This window comes from Corapipo altera, unplaced genomic scaffold (genome assembly GCF_003945725.1).
Source record: "Corapipo altera isolate COAL_440 unplaced genomic scaffold, ASM394572v1 61411, whole genome shotgun sequence".
Taxonomy (NCBI): domain Eukaryota; kingdom Metazoa; phylum Chordata; class Aves; order Passeriformes; family Pipridae; genus Corapipo; species Corapipo altera.
Genome location: NW_020884875.1, coordinates 15,270,884 through 15,288,246, shown reverse-complemented (window position 1 = coordinate 15,288,246; position 17,363 = coordinate 15,270,884). Strand labels below are relative to the sequence as shown.

The following is a 17,363-nucleotide window of genomic DNA, read 5'->3' as shown; positions in this document are numbered from 1 at the left end:
CACTGGTGTTATGTTCTAAGGGTAGTGATTTGCTGAGTCATCCTTTTATTTTCCTTTGGTGAAATTCAAAGATTTTTGTCCTTGCCCTCAGAAAATTGCACAGCTCATCCTCTATTTGTCCTTGTGAACCTTCAGGCATCTAGAGGTTTTGTTCTCTTTGGCTGTCCCCATGAGCAATAAAAATTAGTACAGCTAATTTTGATCTGCTATTATCTAGAATGTTCTCTAGGTATTCCACAATCAGTTGGGGTGCCAGACGTACCACTTAAATAAAGTCTTGTAACTCACTCAGTGAACACTTCACTTGAGGAATGGGCATATCTTTAGTAATATGCCATGCTTACTGATCTTATTTTTCTTCCTGTCCCTATTTTATGCATCTCATTCTTCTGCCTGGCCCTGCATGGGATTTATTCCCAAAATGTTCTGCTTCTTTAAAGTCTGTAAACCCTTCAAGACTTTCCTCAAAAATGGCATCTGTTGCATGGTAAGAACAAAATAATAAGATTAATCAAGGCTTGGGATTATTCCATTAACACTCTACATTTATTACTAAATTCCTCTGTTTATTCTTTCTTGCCTTTGGCTCTGTAATGATCACTTAAAATTTGTCATAGATTAAGTCCCAGTTGCATGGTGAGAACCACTTCTGTGTAGGATGTGTAAAACACTCATCTACTGAGGGGAAGAAATGCATTCCTAGATGCTTTGGAAGATCTGTGCTATAGAGCAAAGAAACTGGTCTAATCCTAAATTACATAGGAATTTTCTTTCTGAGTCACTACCATGCCACTTTTCTTAGGAGTTCCAGGAAAGAAAAGGGTTCAGCACAAATGTAAGATGTGCCTGACATGAAATCAGTACATGCTTGCATTATTAAGCCCTGTCGGGGTCTTCATTATTTTAAAGGTTGGTTGTGGGATGTAAATGTTGTAAGAATGATTTAACTTTATTAGAAAAATGGAAAATAAAAAATAATCAACACCACAGTGTCTTTGTTAGCAAATTTCTCAACTTTTCCTCTATCAAATTTTTCAGAGTGAAGGAGCTTTTTTGACTTACCCGAGGGAACTGCTTTGCATTAATCCCTCACAGTCCCTTCACCACAGGCCTTTCGTCACAAGGATTTTGGTTACATAAGGCAGCATCTCAGTAGATAGGACAAAAAGTCCCTGTATGTGTGACTTAAATGAGTGTAGGGATCCATCCACATAGGTTTTGCATTACCTTCTGGGTTTGGAAACTGGAACCTTTTGGTACAGTCTATGTGGCAGAAGGAATAACGACCCTATAGTGAGTCAGAAAACACCGTCATTGGCATTGCCCAGAGCCAGAAACTGTTGGCTTCTGAGCTATTTAAAAAGAAATGTATGTACCCCAACCACAGTTTTACAACCAGTGTGTGCCAGCAGCTCTACAGGGTACAGTCCAGCTCCAATCCTCGCCTGGTGCTTCAGGTGGTGTACTGTGTGCTTAGCCTTGTGCTTGAACCTCATACCCTGTCCCTGGTACCCAGCCACATCTGTTGATTTAGATGAGGCCTTACCTCCTTCCAAAGCAAGGTCTAGCCTAAACATTTGTGCTCTCAGATTTGGCATCACATTGTTATCTCAGACGTCAGCTTTAACTCACTAGGGGCAGCCTGAGTGAGGTGACTGCTGTATGTCCTGACTGCAGCCATGGCCCAGCCCAGGCTCCTGGTCCTACTCTGACCACGAGTAAATGACCTGAAATACAGCCCTGACCACCTTCACCATGTGATTTCTGCTGACACCAAATGTTTTCTGCTATCTGCTGTGAGACATGTCTGCAAGAGGCAAGATATTCTGGTGCCTGTAAATTGATTTGCAGGTGATGCAGTATGTACTCAGTTTGTTGGAATGGAGGAATGAGCTTTGCTGGCATTAAATAGGATGTCAGAAAGCTGTAAACCCTAACCTGAAGTTCACACTGCTTCCTTACTATGTTTTTTTCTGATGTTGAGAGAGAGGAGGAAGGGGAGGAACAGCAGCCTTGTTTTCTTTCTTGTTGTATGTGTTTGTACATATTGGTCTTTTGCACTTGGGTACACTGGACCAAAAGGAGGAAAATAACTTCTAAAAGTTTGTCTTGCTGTTGTTTTTACTGTCATGAAATCACAGCAAAAATTTTTCACAGTTTGACAAGGCACATACAGGAAAGGGGATTTACTGTCCCCCAAGGAGGATTATGCCTGTTTCTGCTTTTAGCATTACTTTTGACTTGTGTCTTTTTCATCAAATTATCTTAATTTTCATTTTAAATTCAAAGCATGATTATATTTCAATAAACGCTACTGCAAAGAAATAGTAAACAGTAACCAATACTTTACCTTTTCCAGCTTTTGGCCTCTTCTGTTGATTTTTTATCCCTGGGTAACTCATACCCATCAGTCAGACCAGGTTGTTTTGAAAATCTTTTTCCTTCTGAGGCCACGCCACACTGAAGAACTGCATTGCCAGCACATCTTCTCACAGTTATGGCTTGCTTGCCTCACATCCACATGGCCTTCGGTCTTGCCCTTTTGAATCTGGAGAGCTTGCTCACCAGGTGGGTTTCTGTAAGCTTTTCTAGCTCTCTTTTTAAGGCTTATAACATGTGGGAATATTGTCTGAGTTGTCATAAATTTTGAGATTTAGTTGCAGATAGTAAAAACTGTATCTTCAGCTGAACAAATTAAATGAAGCAAAAAAAGCTTCCTTCTGCCTTTATTCTTGTTACACTTCCCCAACACGGCAAAAGATTAAAGAATACACACTCTAGATTTGAAAAGAATTTCTGATTTCTGTTATTTCTCCATAAAATACAGGGCTTAATCCTTTCTGTAAAGATTTTTTTTTCTTCTTCTTTTTTTTTTTTTTATTAAGCTAAACAAACAGTATCTAATTGAAAAAGAAGAAAAGCTGAGAGTGCTCAACAGTCAAGAATAGAAAACAGTTACTAAGCTGGGAAGTGCATTTTGAATGTTGCTGAAGGTTTTCATGTGGTTTACTTGTGGGGTAAGAAAGAATCCTCCTCTGCCTCTTTGCTATTCTGATGGACTCCCACTGATTACAATGCAAGCAATTTTGCCTTTTTTCCATAACTGTTCTTTTCTGCAATCTCTCTCTGCAGTTGTGAGGTGAGTGTTCTGTGCTGTGCCATGAAAAGAGAGCTGTGTAAGTAGCTCTGCTCAGAGCAAGAGAAAGTGAGGGTTTAAAATGGAATTGTATTACTGATTTCCCCTTTAGCAGGGGACAAAGGGGGAAGAAGATGTAAGGCTACGTTGCTAAACAGCTCAAAATGCATTTCACTCTAATCTTTTGGATACTTAGTTTAAATTACCTATTGCAAATAAGAGTACAGAGGCAAGTTTCTGGTATGATTTTTAGACTAATACAGCAGAATCCCACTGTTAATGCCCTAAAAGGAGCTGCAGAACTGTTCAGCCAGCAACATTATGAGCTGAGATATTATAATTATCTTGGCTTGGTACCTAAGGCTTAATAAACTAATTCTACATTCCTTGCATATCCAGAATTCTCACTGACTTCAGTGAAAGTGGTGTATATCCAGGTAATGCAGAATTGGGACCTGGTTTTTATGACAGAACTGTTATAGTATGGGCTTGCAGTAATACAGCCATGCTAAGATTATTTAAGAATTCTCATTTGCCTCAATTTAATTTGCTTATATTTTTGCTGAATAGTAGCTTATAGGGAGCTTTCTCTTCCAGTTTTTTTTTCAGTAGCCATAGATACTAATCTGAATACTTTTCAATAAAGCATCTATTAATCTGATTTAGAAGTGGTGTGTTTTTAATTTAGTACTTTTTAGAAGTTCCGAAACTCATAAAATGATCATTAAAATATGATCTTTTTATACTTTCTAGTTACATTTTAGGGTATGTGGGTTGAAATTTAAATGCCACAGGTTGTGTTTTGGACCCTTCAGACCATTCAAGGGAATGTGATAAAACTGTAACCTCAAATTAATTACTTGAAGTGTCAGAAAATGCTGAATATTTACTGATGTCTGTGGCCCTGACTGTACCTTCTGTATGCTTTACATGCGTCCAAATAGTTAGAAGTATCACAAGGTAATATACCCTTGTTTGCCTTTTATGTATAATTATCAGGATTGAAATTTCTCATGAATATCACTGAGATGTCATTATCACTGTAGAGAGTAAGTCTTTATGAAAGAGAGGTAGAAAAAATCATTATGTGTCATGTCTGTTTCCCAAATGGTTGAAAATTTGAAGTTAGTAATGTAGTTAGGGAATAAACAAGTAATTCTTATAGCCATGTATCCAGGTATAGTAGATGACCATAGCTATAAAGATGCACACATTTTATTGAAAAAAAAAAAAATCCCAACCCCAAAACTTCTCAAAAAACCCAACCCAAACCAAAACCTGCTAAAAAACAGTGCAAGAAAAAAAACTTTGAAATAGTTTATTTGAAGTGAATTTATCTTGGGACGACAATACCTATCATTTTCTCGTCACCACTGCAGATTTTTTATAAATATGGCAGAGATTCTGGCAGAGTGTAACAAAAACAGTCCTTTCTACATTATGAACTGAGTGGACCCTGAATACACCATGGATTGAATAGCTGGAACTTATTAATTCCACAATAGACATTCAAGAAACATTACCTCCCTGATGGAAACATGTCAAATAAATTCTGTCATATGAAATTTGCAAAAAATTCTGTTCCCGATGAGGTTGTTGTTACTTAATGGAGAATATAAGAATTTTTGGTCCTTGAAATCAAACAATATGCCTCTGTATATCCCTCTGAAAAAGCATGCTTTGAAAAACACAATCCTAAAACCATTATACACTGGAACAGTTATTTTCATGATGAAATACTGTGCTTATATTTGTAAATTAAAGTAGTGTTTATGCTAGAGGTTACATATGATTGATCCAATTTGGCAGAAAAAATAGTACAGCAGGTATGTAAATATTGTATTAAAATTGAGATATTTACCTTTTTAGTATATTATTTGGTGCATTTTTGAAGTGAAACTCAAACTTCTGAATTCCAGTCAAGGGTTGGCCAAGCGTATTTCTTTCTCCTAATGATGCCTCTTGCTGTATGCATTGTGCTTAAAGTGTCCTCAGGCACTTTAAGATGAACAGGGTCTACATACGCAATCCATTAAATTATACCTTATGCTTTTGATTTATTAAAACCTCTTTAACCAGGCCCTTTAAGTAACTGCAGTGTCAGTTTGTTAAAATTGGAGCCTTTCAAACTTTTTTTCCCAGAATAACTTAAGTACATAGTTTCTTTGGACACAAAGTTAGCATTTGTACTGTATCCTGGCATGTTTTCTCTAGGCAAATGCTGCACTCAGGAACTATCAAATGCACCTCTCACTGCCCATTTTGCTCTTGACAGTGATCTGTATGGCTTTTTTAATTAAAAAAAACCCAAACCCACCAAACTGTAAGAAAAGTGAGTTTTTACTGTGTAAACAATAAATGGAGTTTACCCAGAGAGCCTATGCCAGATAGCAGCTGGCCTTGTGTACATTTGCTGAAGGTAAAAAACCCCTCATATCCAGGTCTCTAAAACACTCTGCTAGAAGTTTTACAGTATGAGCTCTGAGCGATGTACCATTAAGTGAGAGTTTACTAATACTCTAGAGGATCATCTTAGTGCTTTCCTGGCTGTAATATCCTTATATCTGTGAAAAATGGCAATCAAGTGTTAATATTTTCAAATAACTGTAAGAAAAAAAATACTTTTGTAGAACATCATGCAAGTTTGTTTGTATTTTTCAGTCCCAGTGTGCATGTTTATAGACAGGATAAGATAGGACAGGACAGGACAGAATCAAATTTTAGTCCTTTGTGAAATGTACAAAGAGCAAAATACCCTAAAACAAGAGAATCTTCCCAGTGCTAATGTGATTTACAGTACACTACTTTGAAAGCCTGTGGTCTCAATTTATCGTGTACCTCTGGCGTGAAATCCTGTAGAGAACTGCAATACAGAAATGCACGTTTGAATTTGTATTGGAGGGGATGACAGTGTTCCTGCATATATTTTTTAAAATATCTGCAAGGAAATAACTGGTTCTTTGCTTGACAAAAGGTTGTTTCATTCTTGCACATCTACAAGAAGGAATAAGTATTCAAAGCTGTATGACTTCTCTGGGGCTTAACAGTAACAGTATCTGCTTTAACAGTGAACAACTTTTAATAGAGAAAGCTGAATGAATGCAGATAATGACCTCAGATACAAGAGGGTCAAAGACAACCTTTTTGAAAAACCAAAGAGGAAGAGAAAGAAAGGAGTAAAACCAGGAAAAAAAAAAAAAAAAAAAACCAAAACAGCATCACAGTCTTCCAAAAGGAAGCAATGAAAGAATTCCCAAAATGTTAATTTTTTCTCTAATGGTTTCTGTACCATATGCTTTTTGAATCGCTAGCAGCTGATGTTTTCAGTAATAGTTCCTTTTGAAAGGACTTGTCATAATATTTACCTTCTCTACAGCAACAGAAATAGCTTCTGAGGCTGAAATGGCCATGCTTACTAGGACTGACAAAAACAAGAGGCATTTCCATGGTGAATGAATCTCTTGACACCATTATTTCAGGGGATAAATAGCGTTCAATGCACTGTGCTTAATTTCAAGTGAGGTATTTGTGTCCTTAGGCATGATGTTATCTAGAAAATAAAACGTTACTGTGTGCTGCAGATCTCTAGAATGTGAGAAGTATGAAGATCTCTGGGGATGTTAGATGAAAAGGAGAAAAAAGCAAGCTACATTTATCAAAAACACAGAAATAAAAGAGCTGTCTGTAAAAAGAGTTCTCAAAACAGAAGAGTGTTATGGGTGGAGGAAGTTGCTTATCCACTTTCCTCTTCTACTTTTACTGCGATTTGGTGGCATCCTTAATCCACTGTCCTATCAAAACTGACACCAGAATGTTCTCTGTGAATTTGGATCCCCTTAGAAAGGAGATTAAAATTGAATTTTATTTATACAGTCAAGTAATCTGTCTGCATACTCAGCCAAGTGTGTACAGTGTGACCAGTAAAGTGAGATTTTGTTCATAGAGAATGCAAAAACCTAGGCTCTCATGTGCATCTGTGTGAAAAAGTAGCCTGATTCAATTTCCCATATGAACCAATGTGTAGGTCTTTACTGTCTTTACTATCCTCTTTTTCCATTTATTTCATTGCCTTTAGAATTATAGTAGCAGCATGTAGATCTCCTTACTTAAAAAAATACCCAAAGAAATGGATGTACTGGAAAACTGAAGTCAGACTAGGGTATAGTTTATTAATCTTGTTCTATCCCTACAGACACATACAAAAAAGCATTATGTGCTGCTTAGTCAAAAGTCTTAAAATATGAGCCTTACAGCTGTCAACACTGACTAGTCCCATAAGTCTTAATCTGACTAATAATATGAACTTTCTTTTACATCTATTGAGTATAATAAGCCTTTTAAAGTAGGGAGTACAAAGAAGATAAATAACAATCTCCTTTAGATTTTGTCATGGTCTGTGATTATCTTTTGTTTGCATTTGTACTTACGCTTGCTGGATCATAAAATTTTAAGGAATCTACCAGAAAAAACATGAAGTGAGGATATTGCAGTGGAGGGAGCCTTCTTTTTTAAGAGGAAAAACAACCTGACTAATTACTTGTTGACTTCAGCAAGCTCTGGACCTAATTGCCGTTGAAAGACTGGACAAACAGGCATCTACTGTAATCTGTGCAACACATATAAACATAGCATGTCATTGTTTACTAGAACAACGAATTCCAAGACTTTGTATCATTTCATAAGATTAACTATAAAAGCAAAAATAAATGTCAGCCTTTGCATAGTTTTGAGGAAAATATGTAGCCTTATGTAAGCTCAGTGCATTCGCTAAAGCATTCAGCCACCACATTAGAAAATGTGTTCTGTTCAGATCGATGCTATAATGAAGTGCTGCTCTGAATGCTACATTTTCTCCCATTTAAACACTTAAAGGGTTAAAAGCACAGCACTTACTTTACCATAAATGAACCTGTGCTTTTAAATCTCAGCTGTGGCATGCAGCCTCCTTGTAGGGGAGCACCTGATGTCAGCAGTTTGAATGGTGTCTGACACTAATTATGTGCCATTCACAAGATTGCCAGGCAGGAAAACCTGAGGGAATAAAAACTATTTGAAAGATTTTCATATGAGGTCTTACTCTCAATTTTTTGAAAGCACTTACATCTCTTGCAGAGCAGCACCTTCGTAATACTGTTGAGAAAGGAAAATACTTTAAAACCTATTAATTAATGCTTGAAATGCATTGCTCTTGTTTGAAAGCCATATCAGGAACAGCTTTTATATCTGTTAGTGTGATAAATACAAAGCTGGGGAAAGACACTTTGTCCTTGTCATACCACCTGCCTTGGTGCTGACACAGTAGAACATACCTCGTCAGCATGTCAAAGCATTCAAAATTTACTGACAGATAGACATAAAACATTGTTAAATAATTAATTTGCCCTTGATTTGCTAATAAATCTTAGAAAATGCTACATGATTACTGAACAATTCAAGGATTTGTTTGGGGCTTTATGCATATGTTACCCCAGATTTATTTTTCCCTATTCATTTTTAAGGATACCATTCCTTCCATTTGCATATATGCATTCGTATATGACAGCATTCCCTAAAATCTAGAAATGGCTGATATTTTTATTGAGATAACTTCCTTTAAATTCTAGGATTTAAAACTTTTATTTGCCCTGCTTGTGGTCAGTTTATGAATATTACGAAAGTAAGCAAGTCAAGCAGCTTGTCAAGCCAATCTCAGACAGTAATTTGCTGTTATAAATGGGGTCGGGTCAACGTCCAGACACTATCTGGGGTAAGGGTCCATCACTTCTTCCAAGTAAAAAGTGATAGGACAAAACAAAAAACAGCTTCAAGTTGTGCCAGGAAAAGATTAGATTGGATATTAGGAAAAATTTCTTCACAGCCAAGCTTGGAACAGGCTGCTCAGGGAAGTGTCAGTCACCATCCTTGGACCTGGAAAATGTGGCACTGGGTGACTTGGTTTAGTGATGGACTTGGCATTGCTGCATTAACGATTAGACTTGATCTGAAGGATCTTTTCCAACCTAAACAATTCCATAGTTCTATTATTTTAAGGCTCAAGAGTGCTTCACTTTTTCTCAGAATAGTGGTCCTAAGTAGGTAACCTTTGTACATTTAACGGGGACTAGTAGGGCTACAAATACTGAGAATATCCCACTGATACAGACGATCTGTTGGACTTTGCTGGATTGTCGCATTATAAAAAGGTGGACTGTAAGTCAGCCAAATGTGAAGCAATGCAAGCAGGAATGAAAACATATAGCGTATAGTTGCAATATAAAAAATTCTGCCTGGAAAAAAGTGAGTATGAATGGGAATTTAATATTAGCAACTGTAATGAAAACCCTCTGTAAAATGCTATGACTTAAACAAGACTAACAGGATCTTGGAATTAGTGAAAAAGAGAGTTTGATTCATGTTACCTGAATGCCTAACATTGAGAAGACTACTACTGAAATATTGATCAGGTATTTTGTATCCCAGGTATGTGTAGAATTAGTCAGAAGGGGACCAAAGTATGTTGTGTGAGGAGTTTTTAGAGTATGCATCTACATGGTCATGTGCAACCAATCATGGATTAGTGCGGGTTGGCCATAGGTTAGATGGCAAAGAAAGAGCCAGGTCTGATTTGAACTATATATCTGTGAAACTACTGGGTTTCCTACCTGTGTGGATGTAATGTGGAAAGCCCCTAGTCCCACACTCTTATGGTGCCATGTGTCCTTGGACCAGCAGTGGCATTCATTGTACTTAATGAAGTAGAAGCATGGGAGGTAGAGAAGTTGATTATTGTGATAATTTTTCATGGAAAAATTTTTGCTAGGGTGAATTTTCTTATCTTGTTGACCTTTTAAAATCAGTGAGGAATTTCTCCCTTTAAAATGTATCTCATTTTCTGCTGCACCTTTTTCTTCTCTTTTTGCATCATCAAATGTTCACCATGGCTGAACAGGTTACTAAGGCAAACAAACTGGTATTTTGCAGCTGTATGGGAACGTATCTGGAGCACGTGGTTAGTATGTTGTCTATGTGTACAGAGTGTTAGGATGATTTCCTCAGGCCAGATTGGGAAAGATTTGGAGAGTTCTTCACCTTTCAATCAAGCATATGTCACAGGTGACTTCAGGAGATCATTCGGATTAAGCTCATGCATTCATTTCCCTATTCACAGCCTTTGAAGGGGCTCTCATTCTCTTCTGCTTCTTACCTGAGGCATGTATTCAGTTGTATTAAAGAGCCAAAAATGTATTTTGTCACTGACATTATTTTGTCACTGTATATAGGTTTGTTATTGAAATTTTTTGTGGTCACTTGCTAGCTCTTGTTATAGAGAACGCCAGCTGATGCAATTTAACAGTTATAGGCAGGCTAATATTTAGCAAAGTCAAATTCAGAAAGGAAAAATACACCCCTCTCCCAGTAAGTCGAGAGAGAGACCAGGTGAGGAACACGTAATGAAATGTATTTATCATAATATCCCATAAATATTTCCCCACACATGACAATGGAGTAGGGAAATGCTTATCATTCACACTTAAAAAAATAAACTATGATCCTTTCCCACATGCAGTGATTCTTAAAAATATTTGAGGATCACTGTGTATAACTGATTCAGATAAAAAAAGATATTAAAAACCTAAACTTGAGGATAGTAACATTATGCTGTATATTGGATTAAACATGAAGATAAAACCAAATAGTGCTCAGTTGTTAATATTTCTAAGAGTATCTAATTCTATTTCTTTTGGTTTTGAAACCAATTTCGAAGTAGGTCTGAGAAGGCACTGTTTATAGTGAGAAAGCAAACAATTTTGGTATGTATAAATTATTTGGGAGAAAGTTAAATGACTTGATAACAGCAAATACCTAGAATCAGAAGTTACCTTTAGATTACTTATCACATTAATATACCAGAAAAATGACAAAAGAAAATACACTTTTTGGGTGCTGAAGCAAAACAGATGTAGGTAGGAATATGTGAAGATTTTTAATATCATAAGCTATAGTTAGATTAAGAACAAGCTAAGCTGCCTGTCATTGACTTTTAGAATCAAGACTAGATACTTTTCAGTGAATGGATAAGAGCTCAGACAGATGTTGTTTCCCAGAACAAGGTTTTCAGTCCTAATTACACTGGTGATCAACCTTTTACAGTGAAAACTAGCTAATTTCTTAATCACTTGGCCGCTGAATATCTGCTACTAATGATAAAGTATTCACACAGGTATTACCAAGCTGTTCATGCACTGTAAGGGTCTAAATGTATTTCATAGAGAAGGTTGCTGTCTAATTCCAGGCAGGGCTCAGAAGTCATGGTGCATCCAGTAGGACTTTGCATGTTGCACAGGTTATTTTCTATAAACCTATGTAATTGTCATTTTACAGGATGGATTGCCTGGTATGATGAACACTATCTCTGTGTATACAAAGATGAACAGGACATTAATGAGAAAATTAGTGTTTTAAAGTCATAGCACTGCTTTTGCTTTCTGTTGACATGCTTTACCTATCACTGTAAATATATTATTTCTTACTTTTGACAATTATCTTTATAAAAAGAGATCCCAAGTTTAGGAAGTACAGAGAGGAAATTTTATATATGAGCTACTTAATGGTTTCAATTTGCATGCAGCAGTAAAAGTAATAGCTCAGTGACTTGATTTCTGTATTGCAGTTTAGGAAAACATTACACATAATACTTGCAAAAAATCTGTTCTAGTCTGGGATATATTTAGGAGTGTTAAACAGATTCAGAATGCTAAATGTATGCCATATACTTAAGAGACTAGCTGTAATAAAGGTGTTACATCCTCCTCTTCAACAGCAGTTAATAACTTAGAAAACTGTGATGAGTTTCATTTCAAAATACAACTACCAACTACCTGACCTTTTTCCCTCTTGAGTAGTTGTGTCTTGTCTGGAATACTTTCATTGAAATCTGTTTATTGGGACAGAATGTATATTCTGTGTTGTTGAAAAGAGTATCTTTTCATTCCTTTTATCTTAAGCATTGGAGATTCCAAGGCCTCAAGAAATTTAGTTTATAGAGTAAACATTTGTTAACTGTTGAGTAAAGATGGTCTTTCTAATAATACAGGCTTGCAGAGTCTGTGTTTAGCTACAACGACCTTTTCAACAGTACACAACTATATATAGCCTTGTAAATATGCTACACATTAGTTAAGGGCTGTGGAGAGAAGAGAGAACTTCCGAGTTTCTTTTCTCCTTCCGGGTTATGCTCAGCAATGCAGGAGTGTTTAGAAATAACAATTCTTAAATTTGTAACATTCCCCAGTTCTGCTTAGTTAAACGTTTTTGCCCCTTAAAAATCAATACTAATTTTACCATCTCATAAACAATCATTTACACCTGTTTAAGTTTGTTTGCGTACTTGAAGATTCGGAGTTTAATAACCTGTGAAATAAACAAATCATTTTCATTGGTCTGAAATTGAAATTCATGGTTGCTTGAGATCCTACAGTTTGTCTCATACTTATATACAGCATAGTTACAGTCATTAGAATGGAAGGTTGTTCTTTTATGAAGTTATTACAAAATAATAACTTGTCTCCATAAGATAGGCTAATCAGTAGGTTTCTTTCTAATTTTAACATAAGTGGTCTTGAATTATTTTGCTTTTTGAAAGTTTAAAACTGAAAGAGTAGTGAGGCATTGGAGCAGGTTGCCCAGAGGAGTTGTGGCTTCCCCACAACTGTGTCTGGAAGCGTTCAAGGAGATGCTAGATGGGGCTCTGAGCAACCTAGACTAGTAGAAGGTATTCCTGCCCATGGCAGGGGAGTTGAAAATAGATTCTATTTAAGGTCTCTTCTGACCCAAACCATTCTATGATTCCATGATCTTATGATTCATTTGTTATATCAGTTTTTAGCTCTCATGCTTTTATGCTTTCTCCATCAACTCCTTACTTTTTCCTAGAAAAATGTGGTATTTTGATCCAGGCAATTGTAAGAGATATCTATATTTTTTATTTTATTTATCCTGGAACATTTTCTAATAATATATCACTAAAATTAAAAATATTTTTACACTTGCAACAATTTTATGTATGCATGCTAAAGCTTCATAAACATAAGGGCAACACTGTTTGTACAAGCATAAATTGATGTTCAGTGATCAAAATTGGATAATCTGAAAAGTATGGTAGGTTTGCTTTGGATATAGGGATGGAATATAAATAAAAAGCTTCCTAGGTTGATGCATTTTCTGAAATGGATGTGTGGGAAAGATAATTTGCAATTATGGTAGAGCAGGGGTGGTTTATCCTATTTCTCAAGCTTTAATTACTTAAGCTCAATTTTAATATTGCTATTTTATAGGTAATGTGGTTTATACTTTATTCTTTAAACTTGTAACTCTGTCTTGCATTGATCAAAATACAGATGTGCTTAAAATTAAAGGATAAAAACTTTATATCCTTTTTTTCCTTTTTTAAAGTATGTTACAGATTTATAAGAAAGCCGTGCTATTACTTATGATCAGAATTATGTCAGTGTTTTCCTACCTCTGCTTTTGTAAACTTACACACTGAATAATATATTATAAACTTATAATGTAAATTTATTTGTGTTATTCTGACATTAAAACAGTCTGTTTCTTTTCAGTGAGTGAAGTTAATGTGTAGTGAAATGATGGAAATTGATAATTTCTTAGCTTTAGAAATTTTGACATCTCTGTACTGCATTATTGATTTTGCAAGTATACAAGAACCTCAGTCTAGCATGTCATGCAGCAGATGCTTTAGGTGTTTCACAGTAGAATATGCAGCAGCTGAAACTAATAAGATTAACTGATCCTGACTGATAGAATTTTAGGAAGCCTATACCTCTGATATTCATAAATATTTAAATATAATTGAAATCAAGTGTGTATAAAAATGCTGGTGTTAAATAGAACGATGTTTTTTAGTTTCCCTTAGGATAAAATATACTATTGGGAACATGATAGATGAAGAACTGGTTTTCTGTTCCTATAAACTTAGATTTCTCCACAGGTGCAGTACTTGATTAGGTATAGAAGTACTGTGCCACGTGGTTATTGGTTACCCATAAGGTTTACATCTTATTTTGACGGGCTTACATTATTTTTAGTACCTCATACATTTACTCATGGCAGAAAGGTAAAGACATATTTCAGAAATCATTTTACTTTTTACATCGTCATTAGCAAGGCAGAGCAGACTGACATTTTTCTGCATGTGACCCTGAGATTAGCTCAGGTGGTCAGAGTATGGTGCTAATAACACCAAGGTTGTGGGTTTCATCCCCGTATGGACCTTTCACTTAAGAGTTGGACTTGATAATCTGTGTTGCACCCTTCCAACTCAGAATAATCTGTGAAATCTGTGTGTAGTGTGTCTTTGCTGTTGCAAAGGTGGGGTTGGTACTGAGAGATACCTCTTTTGGCTTAGTTGCTAGTATCTAAAGAAGCCCAGAGCTAAGATAAGATTAGTTAGTAGAGGACTTGGGAACCTCATGATGGCTCCTTTGCTTTCTGTGAGCTATGAGAAGGAGAATCAACTGGCTCTGTGTTTCCCAAATAGGAGCTGTGCTCTCAGCTGACTGGTCTCTTTGGGTCTCAATGTCCCATCTGTAAAATGTAGGACGTGCTTCCCTAATTCAGCCGTGTGCAGGGAGGATACATGCATTCTTACAACCTAAGTAGTTTGAACACTGCAACAACAGCCACTCTGAGAAGCCAGGCTTTCCTCAGCTCTTGAGAGGTACCCAGCTGTGGCAGGCTGGAGGTCTCTGCATGTCCTTTCACGCTCCTGTTTGGTGTTTGCTGTGTGTGCCTTCCGTTGAAATAATTTCTTTCTCTTTTCTAGTTTAAGGGTTGCAAGAAAGCCTTTTCCAGACTAGAAAATCTCAAGATTCACTTAAGGAGCCATACAGGTGAAAAGCCGTACCTTTGCCAACACCCTGGCTGCCAGAAAGCGTTCAGCAACTCCAGTGACCGTGCCAAGCACCAAAGGACACACTTGGAGACTGTAAGGATACAGCATTCCCCTTGCAGTCCCCTGTGCATTAGACCATGTGGTCCTTTCCTAGAGCTTGGTGAGAGCAGGTAGCCCATAACCTTAGAGACAGGAGGGTGGAGTGTCTAATGAGGCTGTTGAAGCTGTTTCAGAAGTGATCCAGTAATGTAAGTGTGGAAGAAGATGGGTCAAACTAGTTGATAAAAAGGCTACAGGTCTGTGGTCTTTGCTGCAGGTAGAGGCAGTAACTTTCTCCCACTTAGCTGATCTTTAGGGAAATTGAAACAATCTGCGATAATAACTGCTCTTCTTTGACAAAAAGCTAAGACTGGTGCATGTACCAGAAAGTCAAGAGAGGAAAAGTAATTTTGCAAATCTAAAAATTTTTATGCCAACAAATTGTTGCTTGTAAATTTGAGTCACAGCTGAGATTTGTTTAAAACCTTTTGTTTCATAACAAAAGATCATGTTTTGTCAGAGACAAGCCTTTTCCCAGGGGGCAGGAGTCCAGAAATAGAATTACAACAATGCGATTTGAATGCCCTTAAACGCCTGTTAAAAAATAAATTATCCATTTTGAATAGTCAATACTATGGCTGCCAAGTTAATCATTTATACAAAGTGGTTTTGGAAATGCTTTGTGAAACATAAATTACTAAATTGCAAAATAGCTAATTTCAGGAAACAGTTGGACCTGATTTTCTAAGGTGACATATTAGAAAATGTGAGCTGAAGGAGTTGGTCTTGTACTTCCCATTAGAATGTGTATTTTTGTGTATTTAATACTTTTGAAACTACAGTATTCAATGCTTGGTTTGGTTTTTGCTTGCTTTCTTTCTAATATAGCAAACTAACACTTTTTCTTGTTCTCTTTTTCTAAAGCAGATCCTTCTGTAATCCTAAAAAGTCTTTCTGGGCATTTACTTCAGTTTCTTTTCCTGGTTCACTAAAGACTGTAATTTCTGATTAAGTCAAAGATTGCTCTGAGGGTGGAAGAATTGTGAGTATATCTAGCAATATTCATTGTACTGATTACAAAAAAAAAAAAAGGTAACAATGAAAGGTGCCATAATGAAAGCTTTCCTTTGGTTTGTCTGCCTTAAAAGCCTTAATTTCATGCTTTCCCTTTCTAACAAATTACTAAGCATTCTGCTTGTAATAATGTACGTTTGTGTTCTGTAGTAATGCGGTTTGCAGCATCCCAAGGCTCAAAAGGGATTCCCTTGTGTTAAAATAATCTGTGATTTAACAGGGGCTTTGTCCTTTTTCTTTTTGACTTAGAAACCTTATGCGTGTCAGATTCCAGGATGTACTAAGCGATACACAGATCCAAGTTCCCTGAGAAAGCATGTGAAAGCCCATTCTTCTAAAGATCAGCAAGTCAGGAAAAAGGTAAATTTCCTACTGTCTTAACTGGTGTAGAGCTTACATGGAAAAGTCACTGTTATAACATTAGATGTTTCAATGTGTCTTCAAGTACTTGTGCTGATTTCAGGCTGTTCATTAGGAAAAATGTTAATAGGAAGTAGTAGACTCAGTTTGTATACAGCTGATTTCATCTTTGACTTAATGAGTCCACCTGTTCTAATGCTTTATGTTTTCTGATGTGATGGTTAATCACTAGCCATGCATAACGAGGCAAATAAAAGTAATTTTTGCAAACAGAAATTTTCGGTTTTAAATTCTGTCACTCGATAAATACACAGTATTAAAAAATACTGACCAGTCTCAGATGGAAGGATGGATTTTGAGGCAGTACGTGAGATTAAACTCTGAATTTTATTTTCATATGCCAGACACTTGCAATACCAAGCCATTTCACAATATCAGTTCCCTGTGGATATCAAGTCCATGAATCAAGAACTGTTTACATGTTTAAGTATATCTCTGAAAAGCTAAGTTGTGACCTAAGGGAATGATTTTCTTTTTTTGAGCATTTTTCATTTTAGCTCCAGTTAATTACTGGCACTATTTCATTGGATTGTTTAGATCATTAAACGTAAAAGTCTAAGCTTTTTGTTTAAAGGAACCTGGTCCTGATAAAAGGGCAACATGCATGAACTGATTTAGGGATAGATACACCTTTGAAATGTCAACACTATGTTGAACAAGTTATAATTTAGAAGTTTTAGAATTAATTGGACAGCCATTCGTAGTAAGTAGCCAGAAAAGTGCTTCACACAGCACTGGAAGCACTGAGTGGCAGTATTTAAAGCTGCAGTATGCAAATAGGAAGAGTAAGTTTTGATTCAGTGG

General features: G+C 36.4%; 1 protein-coding gene across 6 annotated transcripts in view; it reads left to right on the top strand.

Annotated features, from left to right (window-relative positions):
- Nucleotides 1–17,363, top strand: part of GLIS3 (GLIS family zinc finger 3) — a 181,186-nt gene that overhangs the window by 97,380 nt on the left and 66,443 nt on the right. For all 6 annotated transcript variants that reach the window (XR_003526237.1, XM_027634714.1, XM_027634710.1 and 3 more), the window contains exons 4-5: nt 14,958–15,119; nt 16,389–16,499. Coding sequence is in view for 5 of the 6 variants with exons in the window: in XM_027634714.1 (XP_027490515.1) it covers nt 14,958–15,119; nt 16,389–16,499 (273 nt within the window). In the remaining variant the exon portion in view is untranslated. The remainder of the gene's footprint in view (nt 1–14,957; nt 15,120–16,388; nt 16,500–17,363) is intronic.